The sequence below is a fragment of the Brassica rapa genome, chromosome A01, assembly GCF_000309985.2.
Source record: "Brassica rapa cultivar Chiifu-401-42 chromosome A01, CAAS_Brap_v3.01, whole genome shotgun sequence".
Taxonomy (NCBI): domain Eukaryota; kingdom Viridiplantae; phylum Streptophyta; class Magnoliopsida; order Brassicales; family Brassicaceae; genus Brassica; species Brassica rapa.
Genome location: NC_024795.2, coordinates 25,527,133 through 25,550,555, shown reverse-complemented (window position 1 = coordinate 25,550,555; position 23,423 = coordinate 25,527,133). Strand labels below are relative to the sequence as shown.

General features: G+C 34.2%; 5 protein-coding genes across 11 annotated transcripts; 2 read left to right on the top strand and 3 right to left on the bottom strand.

Moving 5' to 3' along the window:
• The first annotated feature begins 414 nt into the window (after positions 1-414).
• On the top strand, positions 415-2,721 carry LOC103842343 (nuclear transcription factor Y subunit A-6). 7 transcript variants are annotated; one of them, XM_009118968.2, is made up of 6 exons: positions 415-650; positions 1,102-1,429; positions 1,510-1,604; positions 1,712-1,771; positions 1,878-2,054; positions 2,152-2,721. In XM_009118968.2, exons 2-6 carry the CDS (start codon positions 1,105-1,107, stop codon positions 2,419-2,421), a joined length of 927 nt encoding a protein of 308 aa, XP_009117216.1. In that variant the 5' UTR covers positions 415-650; positions 1,102-1,104; the 3' UTR covers positions 2,422-2,721. The 7 variants fall into 7 exon arrangements, with proteins under 7 accessions (XP_009117216.1, XP_009117212.1, XP_009117231.1 ...); XM_009118964.2 differs by having other exon boundaries at positions 415-654; XM_009118983.3 differs by having other exon boundaries at positions 426-654; positions 1,140-1,429.
• A 1,649-nt stretch (positions 2,722-4,370) lies between these two features.
• LOC103842334 lies at positions 4,371-5,935 on the bottom strand. Its single transcript, XM_009118949.3, has one exon. The coding sequence runs from the start codon at positions 4,867-4,869 to the stop codon at positions 4,513-4,515; it is 357 nt and encodes a 118-aa protein (XP_009117197.1). The 5' UTR covers positions 4,870-5,935; the 3' UTR covers positions 4,371-4,512.
• A 5,282-nt stretch (positions 5,936-11,217) lies between these two features.
• On the bottom strand, positions 11,218-13,907 carry LOC103842325 (subtilisin-like protease SBT1.4). Its single transcript, XM_009118941.3, has one exon. The coding sequence runs from the start codon at positions 13,734-13,736 to the stop codon at positions 11,409-11,411; it is 2,328 nt and encodes a 775-aa protein (XP_009117189.1). The 5' UTR covers positions 13,737-13,907; the 3' UTR covers positions 11,218-11,408.
• Positions 13,908-14,090: 183 nt separating this feature from the next.
• LOC103842317 lies at positions 14,091-17,017 on the bottom strand. Its single transcript, XM_009118932.3, has 6 exons — positions 16,736-17,017; positions 16,013-16,522; positions 15,673-15,945; positions 15,498-15,600; positions 15,298-15,416; positions 14,091-15,220 (listed from the first exon to the last, which is right to left on the bottom strand). The coding sequence occupies exons 2-6, from the start codon at positions 16,508-16,510 to the stop codon at positions 14,312-14,314; spliced, it is 1,902 nt and encodes a 633-aa protein (XP_009117180.2). The 5' UTR covers positions 16,511-16,522; positions 16,736-17,017; the 3' UTR covers positions 14,091-14,311.
• Positions 17,018-20,633: 3,616 nt separating this feature from the next.
• On the top strand, positions 20,634-22,241 carry LOC103842307 (sm-like protein LSM1B). Its single transcript, XM_009118928.3, has 5 exons — positions 20,634-20,940; positions 21,401-21,469; positions 21,565-21,680; positions 21,774-21,836; positions 21,921-22,241. Exons 1-5 carry the CDS (start codon positions 20,880-20,882, stop codon positions 21,996-21,998), a joined length of 387 nt encoding a protein of 128 aa, XP_009117176.1. The 5' UTR covers positions 20,634-20,879; the 3' UTR covers positions 21,999-22,241.
• Positions 22,242-23,423: the final 1,182 nt, after the last annotated feature.

Genomic DNA, 23,423 nt, shown 5'->3' with positions numbered 1-23,423 from the left:
TGTTTCATCTCCAAAACACCAGACGTGCCTATCACGCGAGATCGAGAAGCGCGTGGATTTTAGAACAGTAATATGGCGGCTGTGAATAAAATATATTTTCAGACAACTTTTTTATTCTTCCTTCCTTCCTTCTCACTACATTACCAATTTACCACATTAGAACCCAACTTTAGACATCTGATTAATATTTTTCTTTCGAGTATTTGTACTTCAAAAGACTTTTTCTAATACTATTATTTCCTAAAAAAGTAACTATTATTTCCTAGAAAAAGATTTATTTACTAAGAGTTCACTATAAATTTGCTAAATGGATTTTATTTCGTGAGGAATAAAACAAAAGGAAGATGAGAATGATAAATAATGTAAAACGAATAATGTTAATATTAATGTAACTAGTGTCAGCTAAAAGGTGGTGTTCACAGTGAATAAGTGGTGGAAAGTTGGTATTGCAGAAGAGAAATAAAAGTGAGGTAAAGCTTTCCTCTTTAGCCAATAGCACTCAATATTCAGAGAAAGTGAAAGAATTCAAAAGAAAGAAAGAGACCATGTTTTGAGGAAGGAGACATGCATCATCCCAACCTCACATGATTTATAGTTTTGATTATTTGTACTCTGCTTTGAGAGGAAACAAACCCATTTTTGGGTGATTGGTAGGTAAATAAACGCTTTGTTTTGTCTCTTTTTTCGGATATGTTCTGTTTTTTTTTCTTGTTCTCGTTTTTGTTCTTTTGAACTGGATCATTAAAGTTCGAGTGATTTTTGATATACAGTTCTAGGAATCTACTATGTGATTGATTTCCCTAGTTACTGGTATTGCATGTTCGTGCTTTTTGTGAACGTTTCAATGATTTGATCTGATTTGTTAGTCCGTCGGTTATCAAATTCAGAATCTTTGCTTCCTACTTAATTTCATAATCGGATCTGATTTTTTTTTTCTTTATTTTTCTTAGATCTGTTGTTCTTTGTTTGAATCAAGAACTGTTGTTTTAGATTCGCTTGCAATTGATTTATGACTAGTTGTTTATACTTGACTGGGTTATATTGTCTCTTTTCATGGATATACTATTGTCTGGTGATTAGCTTACTGAAGTAACGTTTTAGATAATGCAAGAGTTTCATAGCAAAGATTCATTGTCTAGTCCTACAACTTCTTGGGGAAACTCTGTGTTATCTAACTCAAACGTCCAAGGATCATCATCATCAGCCATGACCGACAACAACAACAACAACAATACGTTAAGCTTGACTATGGAGATGATGTCTGCCCATTTCCCAGGGATGAAACAAACTGGTTTTCAATTGCAGGGTCATGATGATTCTTCCTCTACACTATCCACTGGAGGAGGAGAATCATCTGGTGACGTTGCAAGTTTGGGGGGACATAATAGTAATAATCGTTATGGCCACAACTTTGTTACCCATCTCTCAGGTTCAACTTGCACACATAAAGAGCTCACATGCATTTGCAATGTGTTGTAGCTGATCTATGTGTTCTTGGTTTTGATGCAGGTCACAAAGAAATCGCAGTGAGTCCTAGTGGAAGTCATCCAAAATCAATCTTGTCGAAGGTCTCTCAAAACTCAGCTCCTCCTCCTACTATTGAGGTTAATCTATCAATCATCTTTGACCTTATATAAATAAATATAATATTTGACCTTATTATAAATGTTGTAAATACAAAACTAATGACGTCTAATCTCTATACTCTTAGGCTTCTTGGCCTCTACATGGCAATTGTTTCATGTCTTTTCCATATGCATCACAACACATGGTAATGTTTGTTGCATCTTATCACGGTGAAGCCTTCGCTTAAATTGATTTATGATTCAATTAAAAAATATATATATTTATGATCAAAAGTATTTTTGTTTATGAAGGTGCAGCAGCATCCACAAATTGGAGGGTTGATGATACCTTCTCGAATCCTTCTGCCTCACAACATTCCAGAGAACGAACCAATCTTCGTCAATGCCAAACAATACCAAGCCATTCTCCGTCGCAGGCAGCACCGTGCAAAGCTTGAAGCTCAGAACAAGCTCATCAAAGCCCGTAAAGTATGGTTACTAACTCTATAACTAAATACAAGTTTTAGAGGCTTATGAGTTATGTCTAAAGAGAGTAACTTAGTCTATGAAACTATATAATATGCAGCCATACCTTCACGAGTCTCGCCACCTTCATGCGTTAAAGAGAGCTAGAGGCTCTGGTGGACGTTTCCTCAACACAAAGAAGCTTCAAGAATCAAAATCTCCTCCATTCTTGGCCACATCGGTCAAGTTCAGACAGAGGGAGATTTTGGGCGTTGCGGTCGGGTCTAGTGGCCCGGAGTTAACTGGGAACAACATGGACATGTTCCAACAAGACCCACAACTCAGATTCTCAGGTTATCCATCAAACCACCATGTCTCAGTTCTCATGTGAGAATAGTGGTTGATGAGAGACCATGACGGGAAGTCATCCTTGGCTATTACTGATCCATAAAAAGTGTGTTCTGTCTTTTTAATTCTGCTTTCTTTAATCTCTATTGCAAAAAAAAAAAAGTTGAAAATCTTTCAACCAGTTTGTTTGTTATGTTCTTTTCTTTTATGGGATTGTTTATGGTGTGTGGTTGGATTGTTGATACTTTGGTTTAAACTTTTGTGAATTATGTAATATAATAATTATCTATCTGTACAGAACCAGTGTTATGCAATATGTACAACAAATTAATCATTATTTATATACTTTGAGTAATTAACAATCAGAGAGAACTCATTAGCTTCCCCATCTGACAATTGTTGCTGAAGTCAGACCAGACAGGCAGAAGAAAAATCACATTTTCAATTTGAATTAGTTAGAAAAATGTTTGGTTTTATACGCAGGGTTCAATATATTATGTGGAATCAAATCGGTTAGTTTCGGTTTAGGATCAATGTAAAGACATAACTAAGAGAAGGTGGTCACAAATGATGGAATATGATTTGCGTATTAGGGTTCTGTCTCAGCCATGACTTGTCCATGTGGAATTGTTTGCGCTGCCGTTTACTCTCTTCACATGTATATCATTCCGGTTTTCTCTTTTGTCTTAATAGAGAAAAGACAACCCGCTTTGGGTCGACTTTGATGTTTTGGACTAAAAGAAACATTTTGGGTTTATAAACCCAATGATTTTTCTCTTCTTTACATTTTTAAACCCAAAAGCCTTTGTCAAATATACAGATATTCAGTTTTAGAACAGACACTGATTTGTTATTTTCAAACACATTAGGTTTTAGAACGTTTAACAAAGCCGTAATAACTATCAGAGTTCGAATCTCTGTTTTGGAAGAATTATTTACGTTCGTTACAGAATTTTCATGCTAAATAAAGAAATAGATATTCATTATGTGTTGTGTATTTCACATGCAGTAGGTGTTAAAAAAGAAGAAGAAGATATGTGGTTGATTTTTTTTCATCAGTTGGATGGTCGACAAAAATGACAATTGGTTGGACTTAACTGCATAAAATTTTACATAAAATTTAGACAGTAGTTTTTTTTTTAACTTAACTGTATGTATTGTAGTTTTAAAATTTAGTGGTACGACAAAAAAATTTCAATAGTTTAGAACATGATTGGTACTTTTAAAAATTCTAAATCAAATTTAAAGGTAAAAACAGTTCCTATAGCCCAACAAATCATCAACAGGTGTCAGAAACCATAGCTAACTTTACAACATGAAATATAGGATTCAACGGAGTCGGACTCCAGTGAAAGTGAAAATGACTGCAAAATTGGATATCTCCTCATAGGTACTTGAAATGAGTTTTTTTTTTTGGAACTGTTACTTGAAGTGAGATTTCAGTTAGTTCCTGATAAATATATTTCAATTGGTGCATACTATTTTCACACTTAAAATAAAAATAATTAATTCATTAAAAAAACTCTCTTATAGCTTTTTTCTTGATTTTTTTTTTACTAACCTGATGCGTTGTATTTTAAAGAACAAAAGTTTACAAATGTTAAGCCAAAGCTAAATTAAGAACATACACTGAAAAACAAACTGAATAAGATAGAGAGGAAAACAAGGTACCTTAGTTGCGAGAGTGGTTGTGGCCAGCAGAAGTTCCACATCGGCTACGAGGACCACGTCTTCCATGACTTTTAACTGTTGTCTATTCTAATCTGTGTAGAACTCTTTGTGTTGGGTTAGTTGGCCCTGAAGGCCTCATTGTTTTCAAAGATCAAAAACATTTGCACCACAAGAACCGACATATCCATTGTAAGTCAATGCCTCAAATCCAAATTGTATATCAGCAAAGACTTATTTGTTTATCAATTGGTTACTCTTACATCCCAAGTCTCTTCCCCTGATTCAATTATTCCACGTGTTTTTAATTTTCCTTTCTTTTGAGACAGAACTGTTAAATATAAATTTATTTTACTACACCTACTTTTCATAAGAAATTCAAAGTAGTATAATAGGAAATTCCGAAAAATAGTACAAAGGTAATTAATTACTTTAAAACTATTAAAAATTAACTTGAAAATTTTAGCTAAACAAGAAAAAAACGTTGACCAGACACGGGACAGAAAGATAGCCCCAAGCCCGGAGCGGCAAAAGCAGCCGTTTCCACCGTCATCCGCTGCTGGATAGTTGCAGCTCCGGCGTCAGCAAACTCCTGCGCCACGTTACGATAATACCCTTTGATCATCTTCACGAGCTTGACATAGTACAGTCTCAGCCACTTGAACTTCATCCTTCTCACCACCCTCTTGAGCGAGAATCTCCCACGTGGCCCACTGTTTCTTCCGCCAAGACGTACAACTTGCGGCTTACGCCGACGAATATAGACCTTCCGGCGACTTGACGGCCATCGGAACGCGGAGGTGATGAGTGAATGTGTATCCATTAGGATCTCACGAGAGAGTTTTGTTGAATAAAGAATAAAGAGAGAGATATGGTTTATGGAGTAAAGATTGAGAAACTTATATATAGAGAGACTAGTGTCACGAAATTAGTTATGTGGTCAATTACGGCTTATGTGACATATTACGTAATTCCCGTAAACTAATATATTTTATGTCCAAATCATAAACTATTTATAGTTCTTTTGTTTGTTATATAAACAATACACAGTTTATCTATATGCTTAGGGGATCAGGGGATGACCTATATATCACGACATTTCAGCTGTACCACATATATTGATGTTCTTGTGTGTTGAGACGATATAATTTTTTAAGATTAAATTACTATTTTTTGGGGGGTAAACATACAAGATTTGTTTGAATGTCTTGTCTCCGTTAACTGACAATATGTTATTTATGTGCTACATGAATCATGTTTGTGTGCTCTTAGTTAAAGTTGTTGCTCGGTTATTACAGACACAGTTTTGCATTATCGGCATAAGCAAGATGCTTGGATGACCTATATATCACAACATTATATTGATGTTCTTGTGTAAAGATACAAGATGCTTTTGGGTTCTTGTCTCCTCTCGAGTTAATTAACAAATGTTATGTATATTTAAGAAATGATTTGCTTTGGTTATTTCGTTTCGTATTAAAAGTGCAAATGATTATACATTTAAGAAATGTAAGTAGATAAGCTTAGCTAGACAAAAGTAAAAGCCAAGCTATGCGTTGGTACAGAACACGACACTATAGTTACGTTAGCTCTAGGGACCGCTTTTGTCTCTATTATATAGAAAGTCAACTTCAAAGCAATTATGTAGGTACTAGTGAGAACCATTCACCCGGGAAAAGTATGTGTTTCTTGACTCCTCTTTAGTTTTTTGTGTGCGTTAATTCATGGACGGCTAATGTTCCTTTATTTATTTATGGTTTTGATGTTGAGTGTTGTTGACTCTATTGCTAGATTGCTCTCTTGTGTGTACAATTTCGATTTATCTTCTACCTTTCCCTATTTAAAGTATTCACCGAATCAAATGTTTAAGTTATTGATTAAATCTCTACTAATAAAAGGGAGCTTTTGAGGTTCCATAGGGCGTCCACATCAGCGGAAAAAAATTTTCTCCAAAGATGACACGTGGCATAAAATATAGTTTTACATTTTAATATTAATTATTTTCGTAATAAAAGGGAGCTTTTGAGGCTCCATAGGGCGTCCACATCAGCGGAAAAAAATTTTCTCGAAAGATGACACGTGGCATAAAATATAGTTTTACATTTTAATATTAATTATTTTCGAAAATTGTAAAAAATATGTAAACATACAGCATTAAAAAATGGAAAAACTACATTAAACATATGTAAGATTACTATTTTTCACTTAAAAAAAAGACGGTTTATCTCCATAATGTAACATTACCGTTTTATAAAAAAAAAACAAAAAACATTATATATAATTTCGAAAATAATAAATATATGTAAAACATACAACATAAAAATGGAAATACTACATTAAACATAAATATGTTTGACCATTTGTCCAAGTTCTTCTATTAAACATTGCCGTTTTACATTAAAAATAGAAAAATACGTAAAGATTTAAACATCTATCTTAAAATATAAAATATAGACATTAACTAAATATAAAGTATAAAAAAGAGAAATACTCAATATATAAAAAAATAATAATAAGTAAATATTATAAATATATAAATATACGAATTATATATACAATAATAAGTAAATGCACATTTTTTTTAAAATGGAAAGAGTATATTAAATATTAAACATCTATCTTAAAATGTAAAATATAGATATTAAGTAAATAGAAAATATAAGAAAAAGAAATACACAACTTAAAAACAATGGAAAAAGTATATTAAGATTTAAACATCTATCTTAAAATGTAAAATATAGATATTACGCAAATAGAAAGTATAAGAAAAGGAAATACACAATTTAAAAAAATGGAAAATGTACATTAGTATTTAAACATCTATCTTAAAATGTAAATCAAACTTAAAATATAAAATTATTAGTAAATAGAAAGTATAAGAAATAAAAATACACAATATAAAGAAAAATAAACTCTACTAATAAAAGGGAGCTTTTGAGGCTCCATAGGGCGTCCACATCAGCGGAAAACATTTCTTCCGAAAGATGACATGTGGCATAAAATATAGTTTTACATTTTAATATTAATTATTTTCGAAAATTGTAAAAAATATGTAAACATACAGCATTAAAAAATGGAAAAACTACATTAAACATATGTAAGATTACTATTTTTCACTTAAAAAAAGACGGCTTATCTCCATAATGTAACATTACCGTTTTATAAAAAAAAAACAAAAAACATTATATATAATTTCGAAAATAATAAATATCTGTAAAACATACAACATAAAAATGGAAATACTACATTAAACATAAATATGTTTGACTATTTGTCCAAGTTCTTCTATTAAACATTGCCGTTTTACATTAAAAATAGAAAAATACGTAAAGATTTAAACATCTATTTTAAAATATAAAATATAGACATTAACTAAATATAAAGTATAAAAGAGAGAAATACTCAATATATAAAAACATAAATAATAAGTAAATATTATAAATATATAAATATACGAATTATATATACAATAATAAGTAAATGCACAATTTTTTAAAAATGGAAATAATATATTAAATATTAAACATCTATCTTAAAATGTAAAATATAGATATTAAGTAAATAGAAAATATAAGAAAAAGAAATACACAACTTAAAAACAATAGAAAAGGTATATTAAGATTTAAACATCTATCTTAAAATGTAAAATATAGATATTACGCAAATAGAAAGTATAAGAAAAGGAAATACACAATTTAAAAAAATGGAAAAAGTACATTAGTATTTAAACATCTATCTTAAAATGTAAATCAATCTTAAAATATAAAATTATTAGTAAATAGAAAGTATAAGAAATAAAAATACACAATATAAAGAAAAATAAATAATAAGTAAATATAAAATATAATCTCGAAAGATGACACATGGCATTAAAATATAGTTTTACATTTTAATATTACTTATTTTCGAAAATTATAAAAAATATGTAAACATACAGCATAAAAAAATGTAAAAACTACATTAAACATATGTAAGATTACTATTTTTCACTTAAAAAAAAGACGGTTTATCTCCATAATGTAACATTACCGTTTTATAAAAAAAACAAAAAACATTATATATAATTTTGAAAATAATAAATATATGTAAAACATACAACATAAAAATGGAAATACTACATTAAACATATGTAAGATTACCATTTTACATTTTTATTTTAAGAAAATAATATGTAAACATACAACATAAAAAATGAAAAAACTACATTAAACATATGTAAGATTACCATTTTTCACTAAAAAAAAACGGCTTATCTCCATAATGTAACATTACTATTTTGTAAAAAAAAAATTATATATAATTTCGAAAATAATAAATAATATGTAAACATACAACATAAAAAATGGAAATACTGCATTAAACATATGTAAAATTACCATTTTACATATGTAAAATTACCATTTTACATTTAAAAATAACAATAATATGTAAACATACAACATAAAAAAATGGAAAAACTACATTAAACATATGTAAGATTACCATTGTTCACTAAAAAACGGGTTATCTTCATAATGTAACATTACCTTTTTATTAAAAAAAGAAAAAAAAACATAAATATAACTATTTGACTATTTGTCCAAGTTCTTCTATTAAACATTGCCGTTTTACATTAAAAATGGAAAAATACGTAAAGATTTAAACATCTATCTTAAAATATAAAATATAGACATTAACTAAATATAAAGTATAAGAAAGAGAAATACTCAATATATAGAAAAATAAATAATAAGTAAATATTATAAATATATAAATATACGAATTATATATACAATAATAAGTAAATGCACAATTTTTAAAAAATGGAAAGAGTACATTAAATATTAAACATCTATCTTAAAATGTAAAATATAAATATTAAGTAAATAGAAAGTATAAGAAAAGGAAATACACAATTTAAAAAAATGGAAAAAATACATTAGTATTTAAACATCTATCTTAAAATGTAAATCAATCTTGAAATATAAAATTATTAGTAAATAGAAAGTATAAGAAATAGAAATACACAATATAAAGAAAAATAAATAATAAGTAAATATATAATATAAGTGAATACCAAATTTTAAAAAATGGGAAATTACATTAAGAGTTAAAATATATATTAAAATTTAAAATATAGATATTACGTAAATAGAAAGTATAACAAATGGAAATATACAATTTAAAAAAATGGAAAACATACATAAGATTTAAACATCTATCTTAAAATGTAAAATAGAGATATTAAGTAAATTAAAAGTACAAGAAATGGAAATACATATACATGAAAATAAATAATAAGTAAATAATGTAAATATATAATATATGAATTATATATGTAATAATAAGTAAATACACAATTTTTTAAAAAGTGGAAAAAGTTCATCAAGCATTAAACATCTATCTTAAAATGTAAAATATATAATATAAGTAAATACACAATTTAAAAAATGGAAAAAGTACATTAATATTTAAATATCTATTTAAAAATATAAAATATTGATATTACGTAAATAAAAATATAAGAAATGGAAATAAACATTTTAAAAAATGGAAAAAGTACATTAAGATTTAAGCATCTATCTTAAAATGTACTTCTATCTTAAAATGGTAGTAAATTATATAAAAATGGAAATACCACATTAAACAAAAATTTTTTTATAGTTTTACATCAAGAAAGTCCCTATAAAACTCATTATTCCATCCACATCAACCTCACACTATTAAGGAAAATTTCAAAGCATTCGAGCAAAAAAAAGGTTTCACTATCAACTATTGCCGTCCCAGAAACCTTTAATGACCTTGAATGAGATTTTTTATAACAACAAACTTTTTGTTAGGTGGATTCATTGTTGGGAAACCCGCAACTTCCAAAACCAAACTTATTCATGGGAATTGAATTGCTTTTCATAGACTCAAAGGTATTCTTACAAATTTAAATTAATCTAATGTATAATTTTATTGTTAATATTCATACTAACTCTTTCATGATCAAACCATTTCAGTTAATAACCATTCAAGCGTTTATCCCGAAACACTTCCTTCCTCGCCGAATCAGGTATTGGTTCATGTTGGTTTAGTATTGTTTTTGGTTTACTAACCGGTTTAGGATGGTCCTATTGTAAATATAATTTAAGTTGGTTTAGCATATATTATGTTTAAAATAACTTAAATTAAATAATAATAATATTATGCTTAAAATATAATTTTAGAGAGTTTTCAAATATAGTTTACAGAACATTATAGGTGATGAATTTAATTTATTAAATTCGTTTATTACTTAAAACTAAGTTTTTTAAAAACATACTGAGTTATAAATATCAATGATGGATTGGTGAGTATAACATGAAGATAAAAATATAAATATCTGATTTTCAAGGTAAGAAATTCAGCTTTTATTCATATACTCAATATATAATATCTTAAATTATGTTTTAAAAAATACACATAATTTATATATATATATTAATCTTCCAAACTTAAACTATTATATTATATATGAATAATGTTTTTAAATAAAAATAATTTCTGATTTAAAATAAAAATAAAAACAACAAATGTTTATTTTCAAATAATGGATGTAATTTACATTATACTATCATTTAACAAGTATTAGATACGTTTTGATATATCATTATTTTCTATTTCCAGAAAACAATAAATTGTTAAACATCAATATCATCTAGGTTAAGTATACGAACAACAAAAATTCAAACATCACAAAAATATTTACATAACCATTATAATACAATAATTTAATCAAAAATACAATTAAAAAAATATTAAAAAGAATAGTTATATACTTAATATTTGAAAATAAAATATATTTTTGCTAAAATTGTACTTACCTCGCCAAGGAGATCGACCATCTTTTTACGGATCGATCGAATGTTAAGCATGTGGTCGATCCAAAAATACTCTGCAGTTTAATAAAATCTCTAAAACATTTATTCCAACACTCAAAAGATAGTTTTGCTAAATATGATAACTAGATAGCCAATAAAATTACAAAAAAATATTTAAATAGTAAAAAATATGTTAATTTAACGTGTTAAAATTTAAAAATAAATTTTAATTATGACATGCATTTTAACATTTATATAAATATAAATCATAGCCTAAATATAAATAATTTAACAACTTAAATTAGAAAAAAATAAAAATCCCGGGCGTAGCCCGGGTTAATCCCTAGTGTATAGAAAACGACGCTTTTTATTTTGTTTAATCTTTTATCGAAATCGACAAAAGATTAAACTGATCAGCCCAATTGGAAGAGCTCAACAATGAGTAAACTGATCAGCCCAATTCACTATAGGCCCATGAACAAGCCCAACTTTTTTTCTGATGAAAAATATAAAAGCAGAGCCCAACTTTAATCATCAATCAGAATGACTGAACTGACCCCTGACTCCATTGAACAGCCACGGGACTCTTGACGACATGTTCACCGTCTGTCCACTCAATCGACCCGAACTCATGACCCGGAACGGATCCAACTCCACCTCCAAGCACAACGCTCTTAAACGTCACTTCGTACTCCATCTCCCTAGTCTCTTTACTAAACGCAAGCTTGCTCGGAGACACATCGATCTCCACATTCGCCGGAGCCTTAACTCCGACTTGATACACCGCGTCAACATTGCTCCCCACGTTCTTAACAACTCTCCTGTACTTAACAACATCAACACTCGATCCGAAAACGACGGAGAAAGACGGGTAATTGAGATCCCCGGCGGTTCTAAGCTTGCTCGTCTCACAAGCGTCGTAAAGACTCGGATCTTGAAGGAACACCAGAATCCCCGGGAACTCGTACCCCACGGCGCAGAGGAACGCGACGTACTCTTTAGCGTCGAGGTCGTAAACCAAACCGGGATTCAACGCTTTGTTCGGATCCACGTGTCCCGCTCCGTGGATGAACGAGTTCGACGATTCACCGGTGGCGAGATCCTCGATCGGTTCCCCGGAGTTTTCGGTGTCGTAAGCGGTTGTCACGAGCGCGGATTTGATCGCCGCCGGGGACCAATCGGGGTGAGCTTTACGGAGGAGAGCGGCGAGTCCGCTCACGTGCGGGCACGACATCGATGTACCGGAGATGATGTTGAATTTGACTCGTCTCGGGTCGATATCTAAATCGGTTGGACCAACCATTCCGGTCCAACCGGCTAATATATTAACACCTGGCGCAATCACGTCCGGTTTGAGGATAACCGGGGTTATGTGATTTGGTCCACGGCTAGAGAAGGCTGCGACTCTTGGAGAAGGAGGAGATGGGCCGATCAAAGTTCCCAAGAAGCTGATCGTTGCGGTTGGAGAGTTTGAGTTTTTGATGTAGTCGCGGATTTGATCTCCGGCTTTAGCTCCGACCATCGTCGCCGGGACGAGATGCGAATCGGCGGTGAGTTCTTCGCCGCTTTCAGCTGTGTTCGCGAGAATCATCCCTGCTCCGCCGCCGATCTTGACGGCGCTTCCTTTCTCGACTCTTGCGTTTCCTCCTCTATCACAGAGAACGATCTTCCCTTCCACCAACGACGAGTTCAGCTTCCCGGGGTAGCACAATCTGCTTCCGCAATCGCCGGAGTACACCAGAGGAATCTGAGAATCAGGGAGAGGCTCTCCTGCGTACAGCGACGTTCCGGTGAAGACTTTCCCGTCTCCGGTGATCGCGTTCGCGGTGAACTCTCTATCCACCGTCGACGCACCGACGGTTAGGATCCACGGAGCGATATTAGTGGCCGTTTGCGGTCCCGGACCTGAGTTTCCGGCGGAGCAAGAAACGACGATGCCGTGACGCATCGCTCCAAACGCTCCGATCGCGATAGAGTCTTTATGATACTCCGGAGCGAAGCCGTTAGCGCCAACGGAAAGAGAGATGACGTGGACACCATCCGCAACGGCCTGATCCATAGCCGCGAGGATATCCGAATCGTAACAACCTCCAGTCCAACAGATTTTGTAGGCAGCGATTCTCGCCTTCGACGCCACCCCACGCGCCACGCCACGCGCGTATTGGTACAAACTCGCGTTGACCACAACGGATCCAGCCGCGGTTGACGCGGTGTGCGTCCCGTGACCTGCTGTATCCCTCGGCGATTTGGATTCCTCTGCGTGCTTTGATCCGTTGCGGTGCGTTAGGTATCCCTTGTAGAACGCTCGAGCTCCGATGAGCTTCCGGTTGCAGGAGGACGCCGGGAAGTCAGGTCCGATCTCGCACGCGCCTTTCCATGTGGAAGGAACGGGATCGAGACCTGAATCGGAGAAGCTAGGATGCTCCGGCCAGATTCCGGTATCGAGAACGCCGACGATCACGTCTTCGCCGTAATTGGAGTTGCTCCAGAGACCGGAGTTATCGGAGAAGCCGAGGAAGGCGGGGGTGTGAGTGGTGTGGATCTCACGCGCCTGATCTGGTATTAGGGAGATGACGGAAGGGTGGCGACGGAGAGCGGAGGTCTGGGAAGGTGAGAGACGCGCGGAGAAGCCGTTGACGGCGCGTGAGTAGGAGTAGAGGAGAGTCGCGGGTTGGGGAGAGGATGGGAGGGAGCGGAGGAGAGAGTTGTGCCAGTGGCTGTGGGAGGAGAAGAGAGAAGGCTTGTGAGATCCTTGCACATGGACGATGTATGACTCTAAGCCATCCCAGGAAGATGATGACGATGAGAAACAGAGGAAGAGAGAGAAAACGATTAAGACGGAGGAGAGAGAGAGCTTCGCGGCCATTGCAATGGCGGATGGATGAAGAAGATTCGATAGTTTTGTGACGTATTTATTTAGCTTTCTGAATCTTTTGAATTCATCTGTATGCCACGTCAGCGTTATATGAATAATTGGTGCCAAATGCGACTCCCAAGAGATAACATGTGATGTTAGTATATGTTACTATATGTTAAAGATTTAAAAAATCGATTAATAGTAGAAGTATCAACGAGTAGACGTGCGTCACATTACTGCGATCTCATTTGATATTGACACGAGGATAAAGAAGAATCTTGAGGTTATACAAAAGTGGCAGGTAGGAGTATGACAAAATGACGAACCAATAAGAAGCAAACGCGGCATAAGCAATTATCGAAAGATTCAAAACTTCGAAAGCTCATCATTACAAAGTTATATTACATACATAGTTTGTTTGCTTAAGAAACAAAGGTTGAACAGGATCGAAAAATAGCATTCCATGTGTAGTTATTTATATAAACAAACAGAAGAAAACTTTCTTAGAGGTAATAGTCAATAAGACAAGTATTTACAACTGCAAATGCACAAAAAAAGGAACTAAAACACGAACATAAGCAGCTTCAAGGCTGTTCCTGTTCGAGTGTTAGCTCTTGTATCAGCTTTTCGAGCTGTCGTCTGTAAACAGGCATGAAGTGATCGCTTATCATCCTCTGCGATAACCTCACCTTACTATACAATGACCTCGGAGTCAGAAAGATTCCTACTCTTCCCTCCTCCACCGTCTCCACTGTCTCAGTCCTTTCCAACGCATCTTCTTCTTCGTTTGCCTCTACAGCCTCAGGCCGGACCGTGACAATGTGCATGATCTTCCCTGGCGGGAGGAACCTGTGAGATTCTTTCATCTCAGGCGTCCTGATCTCCGGCTGAGCCACACCCGCCTCTGCGATCACAGCTTCCTCTTCCTCTTTGATCTCTTTCGCCACATCAGCTTCTTCTTCAGGCAGCTCTGAAGAGTCTTCGTTGTACAGGTCATGCTCCAGCTGCTGCCACAGCTCAGCTTCAGTCATACGCTCTTGCCGTGTTTCGATATCGTCTGGATCCTCACACTCGTCAAGATCAGTTGCTCCAAGACTAGCAGATGTTGCATCATAACTAGAACACTCAGCTTCTTCGCTCATGGAATTGCTACTCGTGGTAACAACAAGAGGATCTGAAGCTGCTTCTGAAGAATCTATCTGATGTTCCGAGTTCGGTTGAGTGGCATTGGCTCTACGCCTTGGTCCCATACATGACCAAGAAGATAAGCTTAGTGCAGGACGGGTCAGCATACTCTGAGCTCTCCTCATCACAACCTGCGTGCCGCTAGACACTGGGCGTAACATAGCACCAGCACCAGCAACTTTTGCTTTGGCAGTGGCCATAGACGGAAGACGCGATCCTAAAGCCGTCGCTGAACGATAAACAGTGCTGAGGATTCGAGTCCTTTCAATCTGATTCCTCAGATCATTTAGCCAAGCAGATGCTGTTACCTGAAGAAAATACAAAAATAAAGTGAATAAATGAAGAACTGTCAAGGCATATAATCTAAGAGTTTAGGAAGCTAAACCTCAGCGCGTAAGTCATCAACTGACGCAGCAGAAAATGTAGGAACCAGATCGGCTCCATTAATCACAGTTACAATGAAGTCGTTCCCAGAGTCAGCTAACTCCCAAGTCATACAAGCAGCTAAAAGAACACATGAAACACAAAAAACTCAAGTCTTATATCTTTGAGAAGGTATCAATAGATGTAACTGAAGACAAAAACCTGGGGCGAATGTAACACAAGTAGCTGTAGAGAGCATCTTCTGCTCCCTCAATATATACGTTAATAGAGCAGCCGTTCCACCACCCAAAGAGTGCCCTACGATCTACCAACAAAACGCTTATAAGGCTAAACACAATCTTTAGTTTGAAACGAGGGCTTTTAGAGAGTGTCCTACCTTGATTTTATAATCTGGATACTGCTCAAGACCCTTGAGAAGACAAGGAGTAGCAAGTTTAGCTATACACCGAGCAGCAGCAACCATACCACAATGAGCATACCCTAAGACCAAGTTGCTGACACCACTCTCGTTCACAACAGTATGATGAAACGGCACTATTCCTCCAGTAGCAGCCGTCAACGTGTCCTTAATGCTATGCGTGCCACGGATCAAAAATAGAAAACACTTTGAGTTGTGATCGACAAGAACCGTATAAGCCGGTTTCAATATCTGCATCAAAATTAATCCTCAGCTTCCATGTTCGAAAAAACCGTCTTAAGTTAATTTATAAACTTACCCCAGCTTTGGGTTCGTGAATGAGAACGTTGTCCTTTACAAACCCAGTCTCTTCCAAGAACAAAGGAAACGGCTTCTTGGAGAAGTGCCAACACAGAGTCAACAAATGCAAATAGTATTTAAGCTCATCGGCCACTTCTTGTCCTTTAAGCTCTACACTATCTTCCCCACCAAAGACACGATCCACATGTAGAAGCCCCTGCCTCTTGATGAGGAAGTTAATACCAAAGGCGAGATCACCAATAGGCCACTTCCCTAGAGTCTCGGAGTAAGTAAATCGAAGAGTCTCGGAGAGAGTTGAAATAGTCTCGAGCCAAGTGGCTGGAGCTTGAATAAGTCCATGCGAAACACGATCAATCCTCAAAGAAGCACCATGAGTAGTAGAAGAAGAAGAAGCTTCGGAGCTCTCGTCGTCGACACCGGCGATTAGCTTCCGGTTTAATGTGTAGTATAGAAGAGCAGCTGCTCCAGCTGCTGTGGCCATAGTTGCAGTTGCCATGATCAATTTATCCTTAAGAAACATTAATGAGAGACCAAACTCAGTCTAAGACAAAGTCACAAAACAAAACTGATCTAACTACATAGGATCACCTAGAGATCTTAAAAAACATCTAAAGTTTGAAACTTTCGGAGATTAACATGATCAATAGCAACGGATCAGGATCTGTGAGCTAAAGAAGCATAACGAAAAAAAAAACCTAAATCTCCAGCAAGAGAATCGAACCTGGGATGTGAAGATGGGATCGTGACTTTGGTTTTAGGGTTTTAGAGTGGTGTGGAGGATAAGGTTGGTTGGTTGCTTGGTTGTGTACGATTATTATCTCGGTCTGAAGGGGACTTTCTCTCCGATGATGATGATGATAGATTAGATTAGATATAGGTACAATACAAAAGTGCGAATTGATTTTGATTTGCTTTAAGTAAACTGCGACGCGTTTTTGTGCTGCTGAGCAAACGCCGCGTAGTTTCGCGCCGCCGTGATCTGGTGATGACGTGGCGAGATTTAATTGGATCGCCTAGCTTTCCCACCGCAAACTAGTGTGTTTACAATATGAGTGGAGTATTTTCTTATTTGAAAAGTGTATGAAGTATTTTAGGTCAAATACAATGCTCTACTCTAGTACTATTATTATACAATAATAATAATTGAAGTTTAAGAAGATTGTTTTAAAAATAATTAAAGTTTTAATTATTATTTGGTAAAAAATTTAATTTTTATTTGAAATTCGTAACCAGTTACATAATGTATTATTTTTACCCGTTGAATTAGTTTTATTAAACTCAAATAAATTATACTTCATCCGTTTCACAATACATGATGTTTTAATTCATTGCACAAAAATTTAAAAAATATTTTTTTCTCCAAAAGGTAATTTACAAATATAATTTGAAAATTATTCAACCAAATAAAAAAAAACTATAAAATCTAATTGGTTACACCGTTTTCACTAAGTTAAAAATAATATAAATATATTAAAATTTTATCTATTTTGAAACAACAAACATTTTTAAAAAATATCAACTATTATGAAATAGACGGATATTTTCTAAAATATCAAGAGAATTTGTACTCCCTACACACCAAATATCACCTATGTGCACTCTATACTCTATATCCCTCCAATTTTCTTCTCCCATCATTACTATTTTCCCCCATTTGTATGGTATTTCACCTTTTTAAATATATTGAGCTAATTTTCTAAAATATCAACTAGAAATGGAAGGAGTGATTTTTAATAGGGTGATTTTGTTGTATATTCATAAGAGAAAAAAAAATAAGAATATAGCCATGCTACAGAAGCAAGCGGCGGATGGGATAATTTGTGCACAAATCTGACTAAAATCTCTTTCTAGGCGCGTGCGTTTGACATTGACGCTTTAATGCTATATATGTGATACTATACTGCATACCAAATAGTATAATATCCACCAAAGATTCAACTAATTACGAAGTTGTGTTTCATCCATTTGGTGACTATATTTTACATGATTACGATACAATATAGAATACTCGACACAAATACAAAAGCCCTTCATTTTTTTGTATGTCATCAATGTTTAACCAATTCAAAGGGACAAAGTTTGTATCACGGCTTGAGAATGTTAACATACATAACAACCGTATTAGGAGACAATTTTAGTTTTGTCGCAAAATTGCATACATGAAACAAAGTTTACAAGATGAAGATAAACAATATGCATGGAAAATTAAAAGAAACACCATTGGTGAGTGCATAAGACTCATGTAAGATGAAATAAACGACACAAAATCACTCATTGCGTGAGTACGTCCTGATTAAAGCTGGAGAATACTTCAAAGGCACATGTCTTGCGACGCCAAGGGAGGCGCACAACTGTGAGGATGGTGTATCGATCAAGTTGGCGTATCGCACTGAGTTCCGGGAGAAAAACGAGAGGTGGAGGAAAAGAAGAGACGGTGGGAGAGATGAGGAGATAACGGCTGGTGATGGTGGTGGAAGAGGAGACCAGTGGTGATGAAACAACTGGTAATGATGGTGGTGGCAGTGCTACAAGTGAAAGAGCAACAAAATAATACATATTGTGATACAAATCTATTTTATATGTCGCTAATAGAATAGTTCTCTCAAAAAAAAAATCCATTTGCAATGTAGTGATCGAAAATAAATTTGTTGAAATAGTGAAGAAGAATAATCATGGAGTCTAGAAGGATATACCATTAGCATAGGGTTGATGGAAGTGTCGTTAGAGTTGATGAAGTAGGAGATAAAATAGCCATAAAAGTTGGAGGAGAAGAAGAGACGGTAGGAGGAGGTGATGAAACAATGATTGGCGACATTAATGGAACACAAGACAAGGAGCTCGTGTAATAGTAAAGAAAAATAATAAGGAGATGGACAACGAGAAACAATTTACACAGACAGAATAAAATTATATCATGCTTTACTAATTATAAAATAGAATAGAACATGTCACAAATTTACTGTTCATCTTCTCCAATTCAATCAATCGCTTGATTCTTTATCTGTTTAAAGATCTGTCAACGAAACTATTTCTCAACCCTCTAATTATATTCAATCGTACCGAACTTACCATATTCATTGACTGGGTTTTCAGTTATCGCAGTGTTGAGAACCTTCAATGTTTATATATTCATAAAATTGATTCTTCTATTTATGCGAAGAGTCTCCAAAACTAAAACTATTTCTCTCAGATATAACTTTTTCAACTATTGTTCAGAATCGATTCCGTCAGTTTTGTATAATAAGAGATGAACTTCATCTCATTTCTTTTCACGCGCAACTAAAGATTTTTTTGTCTCTTTTCAAAATAATATAAAACATATCATAGCCAAACACTTCTATGTGTAAAGACTTAATATTTTCTGGTTTATGTACATGACGCCAAATTTCCCTTTTTAAGAGCATCTCCAAAAAGAAACTCTATTTTGAAGTTTCTAAAACTCTATATTTGAAGTTTTAATGTGTTCTTCTCCAAAAGTAAAACTTCAAACCTAACTTCAAAATTATTTATATTTTACACTATGGTCCTTATATTTGTCATAGCTGATATAAATTCATAAAATTTCTATAAATAACTAGTACACATATATAAATATTACAGAAATATTAATTAAAAAAATCTTACACTAAAATATAAAATTATAAATAAAAGTACATAATTAAATATTAAACTGTAAGCAAATACTACATTATTCCATAAAATTATTTCTATAATGCTCCCATATATGATCAACTAGTGCATTTCGAAGTAAGAAATGATTCTCTTTATTTTTTAGTTGTAGATTACGAGCCAAATTTTTTGAAATCGAATATCCTCATAATAAGGCTGTTGATAGTTTGATATCATCAAACGAAAAAATCCTTGATCTTTTAAACGAAAGTACAACAAGCAGGAAAAAATGTCATGAGATGATTGAATTACGACTGCAAAATGAAGCAAAAAAGTTAGCTTTTAAAGAAGTAAAATAGGAAAATAAAATATTGCTAAAACACTTAGCTTCTATCGATGATGTTAATATTCGTGAATACATTCGATCTGAACAAGAAAGAATCATACGAAAAATGCGACAAAAGCAACAACAACAATCATCTTCGGTTACACAAAATTTGTTTAGACAATATTTTGGAGATTTGGGAGGTTCCGGAGCAAATTTACCAGACTATTAGTGTTGTTATAATATTTAAATTTGAGTAATAATTATGTCTTCATGTGTCTTTTTAATAAGTTTTTATCATGTTTTTTAATAATATTCTTGTTGTTTAATTCTAGTTTTAAAATATTATAAATCTTGTTTCAAAATCTTTTTATTTAATTTCATGTGTAAAACTTAAATTTATAAAACAAATTTGAAATATTTATGAGATATAAAAGTTTTAAGGATTAAAACAATAAACAAAAAAATATTTAAGAATTATAAATATGATGTATAATTGTAAGGACCAAAATGCAAATAAAAAGATGAAACTTCAAATTTGAAGTTTTGAAAAGTGAAACTCTATATTTAGAGTTTCACTCTTCAAAACTTCAAATTTGAAGTTTTGAAGTTTCTTTTTGGAGAGCAAAAAACTCTATATTTAGAGTTATAGAGTTTCTTTTGGAGATGCTCTAATATATGAAGTTTATTTTTTTCTGACAAACGCGCGTCCGCGTTTCAATCTGGAGTAGAAAGTCTCAACCTTGTTATCGTTTCCTTACACTGAACCCTTTGGTCCACTCAAAACCCTAACCTAGATTTTTCTTTTCTTTCCGCCTTCTGAACGCGTTCAATTAGCCAATCCTTTTTTTTTCCTAATCTGGAATCTGAAAACATTTTTATTATCGCTTCTTCTAAGTGCTACTCCTCTGTTCGGGTAGAGTCAGTGACGATGTCTTGGGCTGGTCCTGAAGATATATATCTTTCAACTTCACTCGCCAGCTACCTTGATAGTAATCCATCTCTCTTCCTCTCTTGTTTACACATTCGTTGAATTGTATGTATGTACAGATAGTACTCAAGGATATGGCATGGTAGCTCTAATTGTATATGAGAGCTTAATCTTGCAGACAGTTCAGTGTCTTTTGTCTTTGATTTTGACTTCTTATTGTTAACTAGTTAGTAACTTTATGCCGGCTTATTCCAAGTTTGTCACTTTTGGTCTTGTAAGATCTCTAAAGAGACGCTTATTGTTTGTGAGATATTTGAATCGTCAAAATTTTGATTATTGTTGCTTAGATTTTACCATTCACGATATCAAAATTTGATGGCATTGCTGTCACAATCTTCGTTTTGTAGATTTTTGGGAATGTGGGTTTATTCTCAGTCTTATGTGGAGTTGTTTGCTTTTAAAATGTAAATCAATGTGCATCAGTCACTTATGAATGTTGGCCACTGCTGATGATGATGTAGGAAAGATACTTGTGCTCCTTAGAGATGGTAGAAAGCTAATGGGAACGCTCCGTTCCTTTGATCAATTCGGTATTATTCACTTTTATATTTTTGATTTCTCCTGCATTTATAAATAGTGTTAGTAGTCGGAGAGGGAGATTAAAAGCATGATTTGAAAAACACAGCCAATGCGGTTTTAGAAGGTGCGTGCGAGAGGGTAATAGTTGGTGAGCAATACTGCGACATTCCTTTAGGCCTCTATGTTATCCGTGGAGAGAATGTTGTTCTCATTGGTGACCTTGTAAGCCTTCTCCTTGTTTATATTTTTTTTTTCCTGTTATCTCACTTTCGTATGTTTTAGTTCATTGATTTTGGTCTTATGATATGTGTTTAGGACACTGAGAGAGAGGAGCTTCCTCCACATATGATTCGCGTCTCAGAGACAGAGATTAAAAGGGTAAAGGCACCACAACATAAGAGTTAAAAATTGTTTGTCCCTTATGTTTCCTGATGATTTGGTTCTGGGGGTACTATGGTGTAGGCTCAAAAGGTGGAGAGGGAAGCGAGTGAACTAAGAGGAACAATGAGGAAGAGAATGGAGTTTCTTGACTTTGACTAAGCCTGGATTGTATCCCCTATTCATTTTTTTGGCTTGATGCTCTGCTCTGGCCCTCGCAAGTTTTATGAGGAGCATTTTTTGGTGTGTGGATGGAGGAGATATGTTGATTTTGGGGACTGAGGTAGTAGGTCTCATTTTTTTCATTTTGGAAGAATACGACAGAATAAAAATCTTCTGATCTATATATTACCTTTTTACTAAACTTTGAATGGGTTTGACAAGAAGACCTAAGACTTCTCTTTAGAAAAGCTGTGTGATCTTTTTGGCTAACACTTGCAAACAAACACCATTGTTGATACTTCATAGATCATTGGCTATAACAAAACTACACACACAACAGCAAAATGGAGCCAAAGAATTGAGGAGACGTGTCCCATTGTGGGATCTTCATGGTAAAAATATTGGTATTTTTTGATCAATCAGGACTCTGGTTAAAAGAAAATTGCTTCGATGTCAGGCAACTTATCCACCCTTGCCTGGTGTAAATCCACAATCTTGAGTACGGTCCAGGACATTAATCTGTATTATCTTTTTGTAATCAAAATTACCTGCGGATAAGAACGTAGTGAAAAGATTTTGAAACTATTATGATAATCGTCACCGCCATGGCGCCATCTTTGAAGATAAAACAACTAGCTTAAACCTCAAATCTCTTAGAAACACAAAGCGTTATAAGAATAACTTTTCTTATTAGCTTTAGAAACTACTCAAAACTAAAGCTCTCAATATGTTTCACTTAGATCTTATGGAACACCTCTCCATTAGACCTATATTTATATGAAAGACAATTCCCTTTTAACATATGAGATATGGAAAACACAAACCTAACCTAAATAGAAACTTCCTTTTCCTATTTCTAGGTTTCCTTATTGTGTTTATCTTAACATATTAAACATCTAATAATATGTTAAGTTTCCACAAGCTTGGAATTATCCAACATTCACCCCCTTAATTCCAACTTGAATTAAGGAGATCAATTTCTTGAACTCCGATTAAGCTCCTCATTTGCTTGAACTCAATCATCAAGTAATCATCCTCCACCATACCATGGTGTGCGAATCCACCCATTGGATTCACATCTTTCTCAAGGTTAGACCAGATGCTCTCCTTGCTTCTGTACCGCTTCTTCTTAGAATCGGCCCAGTTCTTGTAGAACCTTCTCATGACCTCTTCACTTAAGTTGCGATGAGTCTTGTGGCAGAAGCTCACTGTGATGATAACTCTGGTCACATCCGCCATCTTGCGTACGTGAGCTCTGATAAGGATGTCGGCTTTCTGCTCAACACCCAACAGATTTATCTCTGGTTCATCTTCATCCTTTGAGAACCTTGACTCTATTGGTACGTGTGTTGTGTCACACGCTTCCACCATTGTGTCACACACTCCTCCGTGAGTCGTGTTACACACTCCTATGTGAGTCGTGTT